This window comes from Fistularia commersonii, chromosome 32 (genome assembly GCF_037954325.1).
Source record: "Fistularia commersonii isolate RoL2024-O1a breed Wild chromosome 32, RoL_Fcom_v1.0, whole genome shotgun sequence".
Classification (NCBI taxonomy): domain Eukaryota; kingdom Metazoa; phylum Chordata; class Actinopteri; order Syngnathiformes; family Fistulariidae; genus Fistularia; species Fistularia commersonii.
The window spans coordinates 6,113,951-6,129,627 of record NC_141315.1 but is presented as its reverse complement, the minus strand read 5'-3'; the positions used below and the strand labels follow the sequence as shown (position 1 = coordinate 6,129,627).

Here is a 15,677-nt window from a genome sequence, read left to right as displayed (position 1 = left end):
TAAACTGGATAAGATCAGAGTCAGTTTCTTCCCTTTTAGACATGCGTGTTAACAGGCTTATTGGAGCTGGTATAATATTTATTTGTACACAAAGGTAAGCAAAGCCATCAGAGACTATGTCCTTGAAAAACAATCTGGGAAAACGATGATGCTAATGTTTTTAAAATCTAATTTAATCTACCCAGATATAGAGATACGCACACACTCACTCCCACGCACAAACACACATGCAGATCTACTGTACCGTCACACAAGCGCACCTAATGAAACCCTTCTAGCACATGTTGTTAACAAATAATACAAACACACAAAGACCTCATTCCAAGAAGAAAATGTAATGGGTTTTTAATAAATGTCGTGGCTATTTCAGTTGTTGTAGTTATGCCAGACAAGTACCACAAATAATTTACTGCTTGTAGGCGTGAGTGTACGTACGCTTGTTCACGTTTGTTCTTGTTTTGGTGAACAGCAAAGAAATTAACTTCAAATGCCAGATGGGGTACTGGAGTGAATCGCCAATTGCAAGGTTTTCCCCGCAATAGAAAGGCTCAGGCACAGTGCCTTTGTGCTTTTGCAGAGCCCCTGAAGCCACTCACGTAGGATGCATTTACGTGACATGTGACTGACACACAGACGCCTATATCATATGACGGATTGAACGCAACACAATGGTGAGAGCTGCTCTTCCTGACAAAAATAAAGGATGTTTGATCTGAAATGAAACGGTAAGCTGCAGATTTGAAATGAACGTCCGCCAAGCAAGATGCATTTATGAGGCAAGCCCCAACAAAGAACTGTAAAGAGGACTGAATTTTTTTCATCATCTGAAGTTATTCTTGCACAAATATGCGTGGGCAGATCTAGAAACGTCATAGATCAGTGTTTTGCATGCAAGATATAAGCTCAGTTTATTTGTTTAGACTGACCTGGCACCCGGCTATTCACGGGTGTTGTTGATATTTGGTTGAATGCAGGTTGTCATTGCTGGTCGGTATAATGCAGTCTGTTCGATTTGAGATACTGATAACAGGTGACATGGATGTCTCCGTTGTTCATAAGCTGCCTAACCAAAGTCCGACACCATCTAATTACCCCACTGTTGAGGTCCTCAAGTTGTATGCCTTTTGACATTGCTTTTTGTTGGTTTACATCCAGCCCTGAGTTTTTACAACCTTCCGCTGATTTGGATTTCCAACAAAAACTGTTAAGTCTTTGTCTGAGGTTTCTGAGGTTAAACTGGGAACTTTCTCTTTTAAAGCGTAACAGTTTTAAAACCAAGGCTGCCGCACAAACGTCAGCATTCGCTGGTTGCACCTCCATCTTCATTTGCGTGAATGAATGTGAGCCGACAAGCAGCAAAACTCTGTTTGTGAGAATATGCTGTGACTCATTTAGCCCGGCCAGATCGTTCCCTTTTTTCATCCAGCAATTTGAAACAGCTACAAGTAACCAAGCAGATTAAGCCGAGTTAATTTTGCAAATGGCAAACATTGATGAGTGTAAGACTTTTCATGGAAAAAAAAGAGCTGTTCAATTTCATCCTTAAACGTGGCAATCCGTTGCCTTTTTACCTGAGGTGCATGCAGAGCTGTGATTTTTATCACAGCTCTTATTACATTAAATGCACTTTAGGGAAAATAATCCTCTCCTATTTGCCTTTAAATGCAAACAAGCCATAGTGTGGCATAAAGTATTGCCAGAATTCATCGCCAGTTATGGTCAAGATACTGATCTGGTATATTATAGTCTGTAGTTCAGTTAGGAAGTTGTTAGCAATGTCACTACACAGGAAAACGGCTCCAGGTTTAAAAAAGAAAATCATAAAATGTTAATGGAGGTGAGTCTAGTCAAATGATTACATGGCCTGTTAACTGAAAATGTACCTGCTGATTTTTTAATTACCCAACTACTCTCTGGCCAGGGGGCGCTTAAACTTTGCCAGAATGTGTGTGTGTGTGTGTGTGGGGGGGGGGGGGCAGCGAGGGGGGTGGTGTAAACCACTAGTCTGAAACAATGTTGGAAAAAAAAAAGAAGAAATAGATTTGCAATTTCTACTATCAATTGCACAATTGCAGCACAAACGACAGTAGTGCTTTTCTATTTCTGTTTATCCCTGTGAGTCAGGGCGCTGGACGAGGTATCTGCATCATCGATGAATAACATCTTTGCTGATATGAGACTGTGTCAAGTCGGGAAGCCCAAGGAGAGATGTAGCGTCCCGAGAATCGCCGCAGCCTTATCTCCCGTCTTGTCTCCCTCTCTTTGTCTCCGACCTTCTCAATCTTTGACCAGATTCTAAATGTGCTTGTATCTTTCCTCGCCATCGCTTCTCTACACTCTTTTACCTTCCCCCCTTTCCCCTTCCACACTCACAGTCTGCCTCCTCCCGCGTCTTTCCCCTTCATCCGTAAATAAATAGGATGGCCTTCTGATGTCTTCATTTTTAGGTGATTGCGGGGTGCATCAGCTCGGTGTGTTTCCTAATAGCATTGCTGTAAGCGGTTGAAATGATAATGCATGCACTTGGCGATGGATAATTGCATACAATTATCAGTAAATGTTTACACTTGCTACAGTAACCCTTTAACCAATGGGAATTTAGTAGCTATGCATTACCTTTCAAAATATGGGGGTAGAGCAATGAATGTGGTGTTGCTTCTTTCATTACAACAAAACTGCATGGGTTTTTAGCATTAATGAGTGTTGGTGCGCAGCACCCTAATGGGTCTTAGTAGAGGACAGTAGAAGCAGAAATAGCCCTATTAGTTCAAAGGCTATATCTTGCAGAGTTTGCGAGAGAAATTATGTTGCAAATTCTAATCAGTGCTGATGGCCTGGAAGGCGGGGCGGGGGGGGGGGGGGGTGAATTTGTCTCAACAGTTTCATTTTCACAGCTCAAGATGGAGCCATCAGGATCAACATTCATGCCAGTCAGTCCGGCAGGCAACGGATCACCAGACACATGCCTCTTAACAGCAAGACACCTCGTGTTGGGCGCTGCTCATTTGCTCGTCTTGCGCTGTATGATCACTACAGCGCCTAAATGAATATATTCTTCCTCAGTTACACAGAATGACAACAGCATTTACCTTGATAATTGTCATACTATATCTTGTCTGTATAATGGATAGGTTTAGTGCCTGATAAACAGCTAATCATCTGAACAAAACAGCCTGAGCTCGCAAGCTAAGATGACAATTGGAAAAGACATTTTAATTTTTTTCCCCATTTAGTCTCGGAGGTGCTTGAGCGATTTATTATTAGGACTCCTAGATCATGATGAGCAAGTGGTAGGAGACATGCTGTACTTTACTGGTACCGACTGGTTCTTCTTGCCTTGGCGTCTGCTACCATCCCCGACTCCACATATGGTGGAGTCAGCATGGAGCTTGTTGCACAACCGTGTGTGTGTGTGTGCCTCCGTGCGTGCGTGTGTGAGTGTGTGTGTTTGTGTGTCTCAAAGTCTGCACATGTGTACGTATTAGAGAGGGTATGAGGAGGAGTGACAGGGAAACAAAACAAATATTAAAGAAAAAATTCTGGGAGTGTGACACTGAACATGGTGGTGTGTAGCCTAAATGGGGTGTGTGTCCATCTGTGCATTTTTTGCCATAAGACAATGTGATAAAATGAACCGCTTTGATTGCCAACGCTTTATGAGTCACAAATGATGACTCACAGTCCACCTCCCCAAAACACACACTTGTGCACTTGCGGAAGACACGCACGCAGACACAAATGCACAAACACACACATACACCTCGTTCCCTCGCCTGCCTTCATCCGCTGACCGTGAAGAATATGTGCAGGCAGCCTTACTCATGCATATTTACACTGAACACACTCACTCACCTACTCAGCAGGCACTCTCTAAAGGTTATCGAGTGTGAGCGTGTGGCGTTTTGTCCATCCATTCACGTACGTGCGTGTTTAAAGGTCACTTCAAGAGAGGCTGACCACTTCTCTGTGCTGTCCACAGATGTTGGATTGTTATGGAGAACACTTGGACAAACAGCTATTATTAACTGAATATACGAGGTTGAAAACAAATAAACAATAACAAAAAACCCCAAACAAACAATAAAATCCCCTCAGTGCCAATTACATCCAAGTGCCACTCCTCAATCCTATTCAGAACCTCCAGCAGCTCATTCACCCAGAACCCTTCACGGTCTATTCTTGGCCAGACAGAGAGAAAAGAAAGGGCAAAATCTGCTACTTGGCTTTAAGCACATTTTCCATCCAGATTATTGCTGCTCAATACTTTTCAAAAAATCCCCCCCACACCCTTTTTTTTCTTTCCTTTTGGCTATGCGATACTTATGGAAATCCAATTTGGTTCCCCCTTTTTCTTTCTCCCCTCCACAATTTGTGCATTTTCAGGCACTCGGAGTGATTAGTGATCTGTGGGGTATCATTTTGCGGGAGAAGGATAGCTGTACTTTATGGAGGAGGGGAAAGGTCCGGGACTCCCCATCAGGGCTGATGTACCTTGGAGAATGACGGGGCTGGGAGGGCAGACAGGAGCACCACTGTCCCTTTGCAGATACAGACAGTTGCACTACATCACAGAAGCGAAGACGACTCACTTTATCTCTCTCTTTCCCACTCTGCACCCTCTATCATTCATTCCTTTAGCTCTCCTCTTGCAAGCGCAGACCTTTTTTCTAAAATTCTGTAGCAAACACACACACACGCATGCACAGACACACGCGCACACGCGCTATATATCTTTCTAAGACACCCGTCCCCACACCCACACCCCTCAAAGAAACTCATTTCAGCTTTGCGGGCTCCTCAAAAAGCCTCTTTACGCTGAGCTAACCTAAGCTAGGCTTCGTCTGCGCCATTTGACAGCCTTTACATCTCAGTATGCAGAGCAAACACACACACACACGCGTGCGCACACACACACAGTTTTTTCATCCGTACCGTTTCTGAAAGAGACTTCAAAGGTTTAAAAAAATAAAGGGAAAAAAAAAATCAACAACGGTCCCACTTTCAGCCTATCACAATCCAAACATCTGTAATAGTGAGGGCACCCACTATACACAAACACACTGAATGTTTCGCTAATAATTCTGGAAACATATGTTAATATATTTCAGCCCTTAGGCATGTAATTTTACATACTGACTATAATCCAGATTAAACAATTCAGTTTTTAGTGATGTTTCATGGCAGATATTTTGAGGAATTTTAGACCTCAGAGCTGATTCAACTATCAAAACATTGTAAAAATGCACTGTGAATAAGAGATTCTTGTCAGAATGGAATTGTCTCGCTGTGATACATGGGATTTCATCCCTGTGAGATATTTCTCTGCACCGGCTCGAACAACGTTTTCATCAAATAGCACATTTCCCTGAATGCACGGGGACCTGGTCGCAATGGGAGGCATGTCCCCTCTCATCCAATCAAAAAACACAATAGATGCAGATCAGCCTGTCACAGCCAGACCTGCCTTCGTGTTGGCCAATCAGTGTTTTCATCAGCGTCATGCAGAGCCAACCAATCAAGCTTTACCTACCTTTGGATTTTTTCAAAAGCACCGTTGGCTCGGAGCTTCTGTTCACTCACACATGCAGCTCACATTTAACTACGGATGCGTTCGCACTCACACACATGCATCAGCGCCTTACCTGTCAAAAAACGTGAAACTCAGATTCAATGCCGACCCGGAAAAAAAGCTGAGGCCTTATGGCTCTAAAGCTGCATTTCCATACATTCAAAACCTGACGATACATTCATCCCGAAAAACCATTCAGAATAGCCTTGAAGCCATACGCATGGAAAATTAGGGTGGGGGGGGGGAGAGGTACCTCTGATCTTTCCTAATTTCACAGAGGGTGGTGTCCCAAACCGTGAGAAAAAGAGGGCAGGGAACAGAGGGGGAATGGGGTTTGGGAAGAGAGAGAGGGCAAGAAGAAAGAGATGGCACTGTGAGTTTTTGATTATCAGCGAACAGTTTTCAGAAGGCTGAGCAGTGGTGCTTGTTTTTTGAGCTTGATTCAAAAAAAAGACCCAGACAACTGGGGTAGAGGGTGGGGGAGGATTGAGGTGTCACAATTTTTTTTTCTTTCACACACAGCATGAACATCTGTTGAAATCCGCATGCACTCGCCATTCTGTGAGCTGAGGCCCATGTGCAGAACACGACGGCAGAGTGAGGAGCTACAAGCCGTCAATGAGTGTGTATGAGTGTTCTTTTGAAAGCGTGCGCGCGCGCACACACACACAAACACACACGCACACACAAACACACACACACACATGCATACGCACACATGTGAACAATGCGCCTGTCGCTGAAACTCTTGTATAGGTGGGAGAAAATGAAATGAGGTGGAAGAGGAAAGACCAAATCAAACCATCCATGGAGTCAGTCGGTCAGTCGGGCCCTTAGCTCCGTTTCCATGACCTGGAGTGGAGCCAAATCTAACCCGGCCAAGCACTGCCAAGCTGCAGCCATCTACACCCTGCTGTTTCTCCCCCCACCCACCCACATCAGCAGCAGAATTTTATACTCCAATCTGCCAATGCATTACGTACACTTGAATAAAACTGAAAAATACGTTCCTGCTATATCCCTTCATAAAGAATGTGTATTATTTGACAACGAATTTCAGGAGTCACCTCCAAGACAGTATTGTGAACTGCGCCTGGGTTAAATCAGGGCATATTCCTAATATTTTGGCACGCCTCATGAAGATAAATAGGATGGGCAAAACATTTGGGACAGTTTAACCAGAGCATAACAGTGCCATATATTAGAGCATCCAAAATGATCTGCAAAATAAATCAGCACCTCTCTAAAACAGATTCAGGAAAAATTGGTCATTACATTCCTCATGAATGAAGGATTTATTGCAGGGCTGTTGTATTAAAAAGCATTAGTGTTATGTAGGTGAACCTAATAGATTTACAAGTGAGTGTATAACCCAGCTGAAGTTGCTCTCAGGCTCATCTTTCTCTTTAAAAAAAAATCAAACTGGGGTTGATTTAAAGGCAATATTTCATATTTATTTGTTCCAGCGGTAATGCAGAAGTCATCCATTTCAGTTTGAATTAAAACCTGAATTTATTGATGACACCTAATGGGACTCTTTAAAATGAAGAAATCTCAATTACAGAAAAGAACTGACCTTGTTTCAGTGCCTAGAGAGACAACTTCCTCTCGCGCCAGGAGATGATGAAATGGGGGGAGGGTACAAGGATTTGTGTGTGGGAGTAATGGGTGAGGAGGTGGGGAAAGATGGTATAGCGACGGACAACAGGAATTAAGGTAAAAGGAGGTCATACCTTGGTCGCCAATCATCAGGTGTGCCAGACCTTGAAGGAAGACAAGAGCACAGTCAGCACAGCAAAGGATCATGAGGTGTGAAGTGCAGGTTTCATGTATGTCTGCGTGCGTTTCATGAATTTGTCAAAGACATGCCGACGGTGGCTAAGAATCTCCGTTGTAGTGTGAAAGTGTTTACGTTCTTTAAAGTATTGTGAAAATTTTAGGAAAAAAAAAACCTTTTGGAACATTTACTCATCGGACGCGGCAATATTACGAACAACGAGGTACGCACCCAGATGTTTGCACACGGTCATGAAGTTGAATGCAATACAATGTTTGCGTGTGTGTCTGTGGAACCTTGAGGGAAGAGCCATTTCAGATGATTGTGCACGGCCCATTGTACTTACCAGATGTCAGCAACCACTCTTACATACCCACTCAGACCGACATACATTTTACAACCTTCTACTGTACATAGTTACTCCTCAAATAGAGGACGCTAATAGATGTAAAGAAAATATGGATGTCAACGGACAGACTGTGTAGCCCAGAGAAGACACAGAAAAAGGCGTAACTGGACACGGGACTGCTGAGAGGAAAATGGAAACATTGATAAATAAAGGATGAAGCTGAAAATAAGTAGAAAAAAAAAACCTGGGAACACTAAATAAGGGTAATGGAGCGGAGAAAGAAAACATAGGCAGATGAAACGTGGATGAGATAGATGGAAGGAGAAATCAAAAAGATAGACGGTTGAAACATAGGTGGATCGGTCCATAGGTGGGTGGACAGACAGGTAGATAGACAGATAGAGAGATTGTGCTACCTACCTGGGGTGTAGCTGTGCTCTGGGAAGGTGTTGCGGCCGGGTGAGGAAAGAGAGAGACAGACATTCATTAACGTGCATGCTCAGCCCTTGGGTTACCATGGCTACTTACTGTACATGCACACCTGTCCAGGGTTACCTTGGAAACATACATGCAAGGGCCATAGACGTCACAATAGATACCATGCTGCGCTGTTAGTCAAAATTGAGATTTGTCTTTTTTTATGCAGCTGTGTATATGTGGAGTGTACATTTTGTGTGTGTACTTGTGCGAGTGTGTGTCCACGCACACACACACACACACACACACACACACACACACACACACACACACACACACACACGCACACGCACACATATGCACACAAACACACACACAGCTGCATAAATAGCATGGTGTCTCTGTGACTCCATATGTTTAAATAGACAGATACAAGGGCACACACACATACCCACCCACACTTTACGTTCAGGGTGGAGTGGATGTGGGCGATAATACACATTCCTACCTGTGAGTTTGGATTCACGAGCCAGTCACCCCTGAACTTACCTCGTAGCCGCTCCCTCTCCCATGAGCCCCCCCAACCGATAGCATGCAACTCTCTCTCTCGCTCTCCCTCTCTCTCTCCTTCACACACACATAATCACAGTCTCTAAATATCTTCCTCCCTCTTCCAGTCTCTCTCTCGCACAGACACACACTCACACACACATACACACATATTGGCTGTGTTATTAATAATGGCGCAAAAAAGCAGGAGAACATGTAGAGATGGATTATTAGCGGTGCAGGAATAAGGAGGAGGGACATGCATGATTTAATAACGGAACAAAGTGGGTGTCTTTGAGTGCATATGGATGTCTGTGTGACTGTGTGTGTATTCTGTGATGGCTGCTCTGCTTGTTTCCTTGCTGCTGCCCTTGTGCTCGTAGCATGTGGAAACAGGTGGAGCCATTAGCATGCTAACAGCGATTTGCCCTCAAGGACAATGGAAGCCAGGCCAGGCCTAATGAGTCAGGTTCACTCTGCCTTCGCAGGACGGAGGGACAGCTTCACTGGAATTTCCATTTTAGTGTAGCCTGAATAAACTTGCATTACTTTTAACGATTAAAATGTCCTGTGCCGAAAGAATGATAAACTAACACAACCTCTGCAACCACTAAAGCTATGGAAAAGACAAGCGATATATCGCTACCTATTAAATATCATCTGAATGTGATATCATAATTTATATATATATATTCATGTGTATTTACACATAACATATATATAACTCATATATATACACACACATAACATACATATATATACACATATACATAACATATATATGTGTATATATATATACACACACACACACGCATATATATATATACATACATACGTACATATATATACATACATTATATATATATATATATACATATATATATACACACACACACAGACATATATACATATGTTATGTTTCTCAGATTACATTTTGACAATTTTATAGCCTATTTCTTCCTCCAAATTGAATTAAGTCCTTACTGAAAAAGAGAAAGCATTTCCAAGAGTACAATGAGATTTTCAAACTGAGCTTTGTTATTAAAGGGTTGAAACATCAGGAGAAATTTGTGTCGCATTACTGAAAAAATGTTTTCAAGACTAGTATCACGTATGAATCGAAATGATTCGTAAAGATGGCTCTCGGCCAAGCTATTTGTGCTGCCTACCTGACATATGCTTGTTCGCCCCTACATAAGTAGGGTATAAAATAGAAGTATTATGAGGATGGGGATATTATTTTTTCCATATCCTTTAGCAAAGTGCGACATTATGTTGCGTCAATAATATCAAAGAGTTCTAATGGTAGTTTTAACTATACACTTGTAAAAATGACTCCCATTTCCAAAGAGGCTGCTGCAGTTTCAAAATCAATAATGGAAAAAGAACTTCCATTTGGATTCAGCGTATTCATTTTTATCTGGACTTATAGGTATTTTTACCTGAGATTTCTTTCGCTATTCCTTTAGCCACATTCATTTTTCTGAGATACAACTCTTGAGTTTTCAGAGCCTCAGTGCCCCTGAGATGTTGGATATTGAGTTACTCAGTGATACAGTATATTGATGCATGAATATTAGCTCAGTCTGCAGATTCTGTGGTCAGAGATATTACGCTGAGCCGGCATTTTATCAGACCGACCTGCACGACAGTACATGAGGCCACAGCTCGCCAATAAATTGAAAAGCGTCCACAAACGAATAAATCATCTGCTTGACTTCTCTCTCAGACCTCTGAACTATTTTCACACAACATGATTCTGAGAGGTCTGACAGAATCCAAACATCAAAATATATCGTTGTACCTTTGCTGTCCATCTTTTTTTATGTACTCTAGCTCTTTTAGGCAGCAGTGTTTGCGGCTTACCGTTTAATATAGCTCACTTCACAGAACAGATGAGCAACCAAACCAACCCTAGATATCCACCACTTTCTATCACACTATATACAATGCACCAATTTCTTAAGGTGCATCAACTTTTACAACAATCCGCTAATCAACAATTAAAAAAGGAAATAGGCAACTTGTTTGTTTCTCAATATTTCAATTACACACTATATTTCCCTGCGCCAAACTATACTGTTTTCCAGTCAATGGATGTTGTACATCACACTGTATTATTTCATATCTACCACAAAAGAAATCAATGTAAAAATCCACACAATGCCCATTTATTAACCTAAGCAGAAGTCGAACAGAACGCTTTTACATGAACATACTCTTACTAAACCTGTGACAAAATAAAGTAGCACTAACAAGCGAAATGTGAGTCCAACCCTATGAAAATAAAGCAAACTATTAGAAAACATAAATAGTCTCTCACTGATCATCCAAAGTGCCAGCTTAGAGCCGGTATTGTATCAGATAACCAGTTTTACATACTGTGTCTGCAACCCTTATTTAGCTGATTAACACTAGACTGCTGCTCTGTGACTAATAGAATAAAGAAGTCAAGTCTGTGCAACACATTTTACGTGTTCCTCTGTATGTTTGTATGTTTCCCTTAAATGTTTTGTGTGGCGATGTGTACTGCTTGCATCTCCCACTGTGCCTTTAACCAGCCGACTGGATTAGACAGACTTGAATCACATGTAATTCTCAGCACAGCGTTGAGCTTCTGCAGGGAGCTGATCGTAGCTTCACCCGTCACATTATGAAAACAAGTCAACCAGCGTTGGTCTCTTAGCAAATGCTTATTCAATGATTGAATAACATCAAATATAAACAACAACTCGAGACTATGAGATGAGAAAAAAATCATGAGAAATGTCCATCACTGAGTCTACACGCGCATGGTGATAAATACTCAGCACTTCAAACCCCAAAACAGGGAATTGCAAAGCAGCTAAAAAAAAGACGCTAACAAAGTGAATGTTCAGCAGTTTGATTTTTAAACTACTCTACTAAATGACTTAAGACTATGAACACGTGTCTCTGTCAAGAACCACATTTACATTTCAGCCCTAGTGAGAGCATGTTACATTACACCCTATACCAGATGCTTGACATAGCCAGTGGTTAAGGCAGTCATTAGAGCCTTGGGGATGCCCATCGTACACATGAACATACACACATACACACTCGCTACTTCATACATGTAAATATTGTTAGTCGGAATGATATCCACGATGCCTAATGTCACTTGCAGGACACAAGTTTAAGGAAGCAGCATAATTGGAGGGGGTCAGGAAAGGAACAAGTTTAGACAGGAAGGCAGGAAGATGCAAGGACAGGCGTGATTTCGCTCAATTATTGGTATCTCCGCAGTTGCACAGGCCGTCTCACTGTCTACTAAGTGTTCCTGATACACTGAGAGGATTAAGCAAAGGTGTGATGCTGACAGCAGTGCAGGGCGGGGTGTGAGGTCAGATCGGTGACAAATGGTGGCCATGCAGCAAGGCCACCGTGCCGTTTTTGGCAGATGTATTTGTGTCATTAAAGAAATCAATCACCAAGGCAAAGCTGGAAGGTATCTTTGGCAGTAAAAAGAGGAAAAAAAAACAAGAGTGAGCCTTATCGATTAGAAATGCTGATTTGTTTTGTGAATTAACTTAATCAAATCCGACGACACCCACAGCTAAGCAGGAGGAAATTAAAGGATTTGTAATATTAATATTAGATTGATTTTTTTTCCATAATGGTTTTCATTACAGTCGGTGCAGTATATCATGGCACTTGCGTTGACCATAAGGCTTGTTTGACAATATTTTGATTATTTTTAAGGGCAATTTTTTCATCGTTGGTTTATCACAGCAGCCTGGTTATTGTCACAGCTCAGCATAGCAAACTACTTTTGACAGGACAATGTTTCTTCTTTTATAATGCATTAGAACACAACACAGAAGCACTTTTCACGCTCACACGTACATAGCATCACACGTACAGAGCATCATACCATGCCTCGGGCTGTTTAAATTATTGGCAGGCAACAGATTATACACACTTCATCTCAACTCCCTATACATATGGTACCTGTGAAGGCATCTAGAATCAATGCAAATCCATAAAAACAGGCAGCCAGGTGACAGGCATGTAACAACCACTGATTTCCAGCCTCTCAGCCGAGTACCAATTAAAACCTTTCAGAATGAGCCAACGACCAAATCCATAGTGGATCTATAAGGTTATTGTATTTTGACAAACACACCACCTGTGCCCATTCAGGCTTTAAGCTGCCATATAGGTTAAGGCTTTGGAATTTGTCACAATTCTCCAGAGTCTCCAGCTTCACGGTCTGAAAGCAGCAGCTCAGAACAGCTGTTGGAGCTCTCAGCTCCAGATCCTCTAACATGCACTCTTTGGGAGGAGCCTCAGCTCTGAGTTCTGGAAGTACACTCTAAATTATGACTCATTGGCAGCCTTAAGAAATCAATATTCAACATAATCAGTATGCGTGTCTTGCAGTGTTTGTCAAGGCTGCTCAAGCATAAACACAAACTGAACTGAGCAGTGGAGGTGTGAATGAAAAATACATGTCTACACTCAGGGACCTGATATTTGAAATTACTGGTGTAAATTTGAGGATATGTATTCGGAACATTATGTGTGTGCGCATGTATTTATTGGAGTGTTTGTGTAATTAATAGATGAAATGGTTTAACACGGTTCTGGGCCTTACCTTCGCTGCAGTCGTTGCCTTGGTATCCCGTGTCAGAGCAGTCGCAGACGGCCTGGTCGTTGACCACGCTGCACACCCCTCCATTTTGGCACTGGTGGTCCGGCCCGCAGCCAGCTGTTACCGTGACACCCTCTGAGCTGTTCAGTGCCACCAGTGTGCCATTGATGCTCACCGACGTGATCCAGCCGTGGAAAGCGGGGTGTAGCCGCACTGAAGAGGAGGTGAGGCGCAGCGGTGAAGAGTGGAGCTCTGCCGACACCCCGCCCATGTACGTGTGGCTAAATATCGTCATGTCTCTTCTCTTGCTCTTCACCTCCGCCCATCCCTCCAGTCGCCCGTCCACCTCCAATGATGTGTTCCTCCAGTCCCGCTTGACACGCACTGCATGCCAGTGCCCGTCACTCACCGCCACACCTGACTGTAGTTCTGCCGGCTCGGCGCAGAAGATGGAGAAGCGCAAGCGGAGATGGCCGTGAAGCAGCAGCAGCTCCAGGAAGTCACAGAAGCCCTCATCGTCCAGGTAGAGGAGCAGGCCTTCCTGGCTGTGAGTCCGCAGGCTGAAGCTCAGTACACTCTCGCAGCAGGCGTTCCACACGGGAAATCGCCCCCATTGGCTAGACACGCCTCCGAACTCCAGGACCTCCCCTTGGGCTTGGCCCCCCACGCTACACAGGCATAGCCCCAGGAAGAGTAGGGGGGCTGCTGCCCAAACACACACTGCCATCACACTCATACACACACTCGTGCTCACGCACACACACACGCACGCACACACACACACACACACACACACACACACACCGAAGTAGATAGAGGCTAGAGCTGGGGTGTTTCCTCTAGCCCACAGCTCATTATGTCAACTGTAGGGCCCTTTGAAGGAAACTTCCTGGGGTCTCAGGTGCTTTGTTGATCTGCTTCTTACGAGGGGAGCCTCCGACGAGATGCAACTCCCACCGCCCGTTTAGCGCACTCGGGGCATCTTCTTCTCCACCTGGTGTTTGCACCTTCTCTGAGCTTTCCTAATGTCTTTTCAGTCTTTCATTTTTCTTCTTGCTACATACAAGGCTCCAGGTTTGTGTACGTACGTGTACATCTGCAAATATTAGATATGTGACAAACAGGATATGAACTCCATCTTTGTGGCCTAGATAGGGCCTTATCCCCCATGCAGGCAACTCCCCCAGGAACAGGGAGTGTGCGAGGGCGTACGTGGGCGTGTGTGCGTGCGTGCGTGCGTGTGTGTGTGTGTGTGCGTGTGTGCGTGTGTGTGTGTGTGTGTGTGTGTGTCTCACACACCGGTAATGGAAAGAAATGATACCGTCATAGCAGAATTTTCTCTTTCTCTTCCCTGTCTTGGTAGGGCAAGACTTAAAGTGTGTGGGGGCAAAACAGATGTGTGTGTGTGTGTTTGTGTGTGCGTGTGTGTGTGTGCGTGTGTGTGTGTTTGTGTGTGTGTGTGTGTGTGTCTCACTGCCGCGTCATCACTCTCTCCAGCGACCTACAGAGAGAACAGAGACGGTACAATCAACCAGGGTCACACACACACACCTAGCACGCACGTACGCACGCAGATGAACGCACACACACACACACACACACACACACACACACTCACACGGTCTCATAAACACCGAACACAAGTAGATCTTGACATTATTTTCAAATAACGCCACATTTTGCACACCTTGATCCACACACACCAAAATCTCGATATCTCATTCAGCACAAAAACACAGCAGCACTCGATGTGCGCGCACACGCACGCACACACCAGCTCCTCACCGGAGCTCCGATCATGCCGCAGGAGATTCTACACGGCGGCTCACCCGCTACCACCTCAACCTGACGTTCGAAACCACTTCCGAAAGTCGACGGCAACCGAATACTTTCCGCCTCTCCGATACGGTTATCGATCCGCGGACGCGCCGCCGATCGGAGACTCCGCCGCCCCCCCCCCCGCCCCCCTCACAAAGAGCGGAGAAGAACCGCGCTCTGCGGCGGATGACTCAAACCGCGTCGTCCATCCGAATGAACGGTTCGTTTCTAAACGAACCGTTTCTCTTTTTCCCCCCCCTCTTCGCGGTCGTGCTCTAGTGAATCACCCGGCAGGTTTAGAAAGGTTTAAAAAAGAAAAAGAAAAGCGGCGACGTTCGAGTTATTGATAGACGGGGTGAATGACTGCGGTTGAAATATCGATTCTCGATTTGCGGCCGTGCCTCCTCTCCACCCCTTCACCCACACACACCTCCCCCCCTCTTCCTACCAGCCCGCCACACCGGCGGCTCCGTCTCGTCACCTGCGCCCCGCCGCTGACACCGTCTGCCCGGTGGCGCTTCTTTCAATGCTGCCTTCACGGACAGCCACCCGGCTCGGAAATCATAACCAAAAATTGATTCGT

General features: G+C 44.2%; 1 protein-coding gene across 9 annotated transcripts in view; it reads right to left on the bottom strand.

The window, feature by feature from the left end:
* Positions 1-15,677, bottom strand: part of nrxn1a (neurexin 1a) — an 83,445-nt gene that overhangs the window by 44,497 nt on the left and 23,271 nt on the right. For 8 of the 9 annotated variants that reach the window (XM_086139615.1, XM_086139614.1, XM_086139621.1 and 5 more), the window contains 3 exons: positions 13,280-14,777; positions 8,116-8,133; positions 7,303-7,332 (listed from right to left, as the gene is read on the bottom strand). In XM_086139615.1, coding sequence (XP_085995741.1) covers positions 7,303-7,332; positions 8,116-8,133; positions 13,280-14,012 — 781 coding nt within the window. In that variant the 5' untranslated portion in view covers positions 14,013-14,777. The remainder of the gene's footprint in view (positions 1-7,302; positions 7,333-8,115; positions 8,134-13,279; positions 14,778-15,677) is intronic. The other variant, XM_086139619.1, reaches the window with a different exon arrangement.